Source organism: Phalaenopsis equestris, unplaced genomic scaffold (genome assembly GCF_001263595.1).
Source record: "Phalaenopsis equestris unplaced genomic scaffold, ASM126359v1 Scaffold219926, whole genome shotgun sequence".
NCBI lineage: Eukaryota > Viridiplantae > Streptophyta > Magnoliopsida > Asparagales > Orchidaceae > Phalaenopsis > Phalaenopsis equestris.
The window spans coordinates 4,231-6,488 of record NW_018238244.1 but is presented as its reverse complement, the minus strand read 5'-3'; the positions used below and the strand labels follow the sequence as shown (position 1 = coordinate 6,488).

At 37.1% G+C, this 2,258-nt stretch overlaps 1 protein-coding gene across 1 annotated transcript; it reads right to left on the bottom strand.

Moving 5' to 3' along the window:
- Window positions 1-1,296: 1,296 nt before the first annotated feature.
- Window positions 1,297-2,255, bottom strand: LOC110037472 (trihelix transcription factor GT-3b; the record flags this gene model as incomplete). The annotated part of the gene is given in 2 exon segments (XM_020742128.1): window positions 1,297-1,848; window positions 2,089-2,255. Coding segments are annotated over 2 exon segments (659 nt in total), but the record flags the coding sequence as incomplete, so codon positions are not given.
- Window positions 2,256-2,258: the final 3 nt, after the last annotated feature.

Below are 2,258 nucleotides of genomic sequence, written 5' to 3'. Positions count from 1 at the left end.
TGTGTGTGTGTGTACATGTACATATATATATACATGTACATATATATACATGTATATATACATGTATATACATGTATATATACATTTACATGTATATCTATATATACGTACATATACATGTATATCTATATGTATATGTATATGTATATATATATACATGTATATCTATATGTATATATATATATATATATATAACAATGTATATGATTGAATTTATTTGGAACAAGTGAAAGTCAAGGATAACATTTTAGTTCATCCTCTAGCTCCAACCTTCACATATTCTCCCATTCATATTGCTTTCCACTTTGTTCACACATATAACGACTCCCAGGCATCCACAGCCCCATCCGCAACCATTCCCTTGGATTTCAGAAGGTTGAACACAATCGATGACTATAATCATTATGCTTATTGAACAAAAGAGAAATTAGAAATGATCATGGCGGCGCAGTAATGGAGGAGAGAGTGGGCAATTGGCCTTGAAAGGCTTAGATGTGACAACCATACGAGCCTAGCTAGGTTGACGAGGATGGATGACAGGAGCATGGCTCAGGAATATTTAGTTAGAAGATAGACGCAACCAAAGACAAGTGAAAGATCCATTCAATCGATTTTCAATTTATGTCATTATTGTTATAATAAGCCATTTAAAAACATAGTGAGGTAGACCACAATTACATTTTTTTAATGATATACATCATAATATTAATGTGTAATGATTAAACATCAGAATTTCAATACCAGGTATACGCACATTAAATAAAATATAAATTATCAGCCAAAAATTGGGAAGGAAAAGCATGATCAATAAGAAAATATAAAATATATATTGTATTAAAATGTGACAACTTTTTTATTAATTTTATTAATTTTATTAATCTTGTATATAAATTTTGGGTGAAGCAACAACAGACAAAATTAACACTGAGAATCTAATGATTTGAAGTCTAAACATTAATTTATACTAATAACCAGATACAAAGGGTAATGCAGTGGGAACGAATTTAAAGAACCATGCACATGCTTCTACTTAGCACGAAGAACCAATCCATTCTCTGTCAGGAAATATATGAAACCCTAATTCCCAGCAAGTCTTCACCTCTGACTAACAAATACAATCTATACTCATCTCCTTCAAACTCAAACCTAAATGCCTCAGAAGTGCAAAATCCTATTATCTATACTCATCTCCTTCAAACTCAAACCTAAATGCCGCAGAAGTGCAAAATCCTATTATTAAATAGATTCAGAATACCAAAATCGTTTATCACAAACCAACCAAAAATAAAAAAAAAAAAAAAAAAAAAAAAAAAAAAAAAAAAAAAAAACCTACATGACATCCAAAGAGACAATCTCTCAATCACCATCATCTCGGCCAAGCCTAGCGACAATGGCAGCAAAGATGTGGTCTCGTCGCTCAGCTCTGAGCTCCTGTCTTGACCTCCACTCATCCTCTCTTTCCCGCCATCTCTTCTCCATCTCTGCTCGCTCTTCACAAATGGCCTCCATCATCCTCTTCCATTCAAGCTCGGCCATTTGCCTCTCCGCCTCTCTTGCCTCTGCAACCTGCAACCACCTCACTTCCCTCTCCTTCTGCCACTTCGCCAGCTCCTTTAATGCCCACTCTACCTCTTCAAACACCCTTCCTCCTCCTCTGCCATGTTTTGCTCTTTTGCTTTTCTTTTTATTCGTCATTCTTCCTTCATCCTCTTCTTCCTGCATTTCCTCTTCTTCCTTCTCCTTCTCCAAACTGAGAAGCCTTTGATCCCTTCCAGATAATATACTTTTCATCTCCTCGTAGTAGGGGAACGCCTGCCTACTCTTCTCCTCACCCAACACCTCGCTTCCCTGTCAAAGGCGCAAAACCATCGCATTTCATAAACAGAAAAGAGAGAAAGAAACATAAGAAAAGAGATGCGACTGTAGTACTATTTGGATTGCATGTTTTACCCGTTTATTCAAAGGGTACCCTTTTAGAATAAGTTGCTTATCCCTAAACACACCCTCAATCAAATAACATGATTAGTCTAATTTGCAGATTGCAAATGTTTCGATTCACATGAGAGAGAGAGAGAGAGAGATGAAGACCTTGAAGCGAGTGAGAAGATTCTTCCACTTGGACTTGCATTGCTCCGGGGTGCGGTAGAAGCCCTTACTAACCATTCCCGATGATATGGCTTCCCATAAACGCTTGTTGCGTTTTGTCTCCGCAAAGGACTGATCGAGCTCGGCTCGGATGGAGAGGAACACTCGGGGCT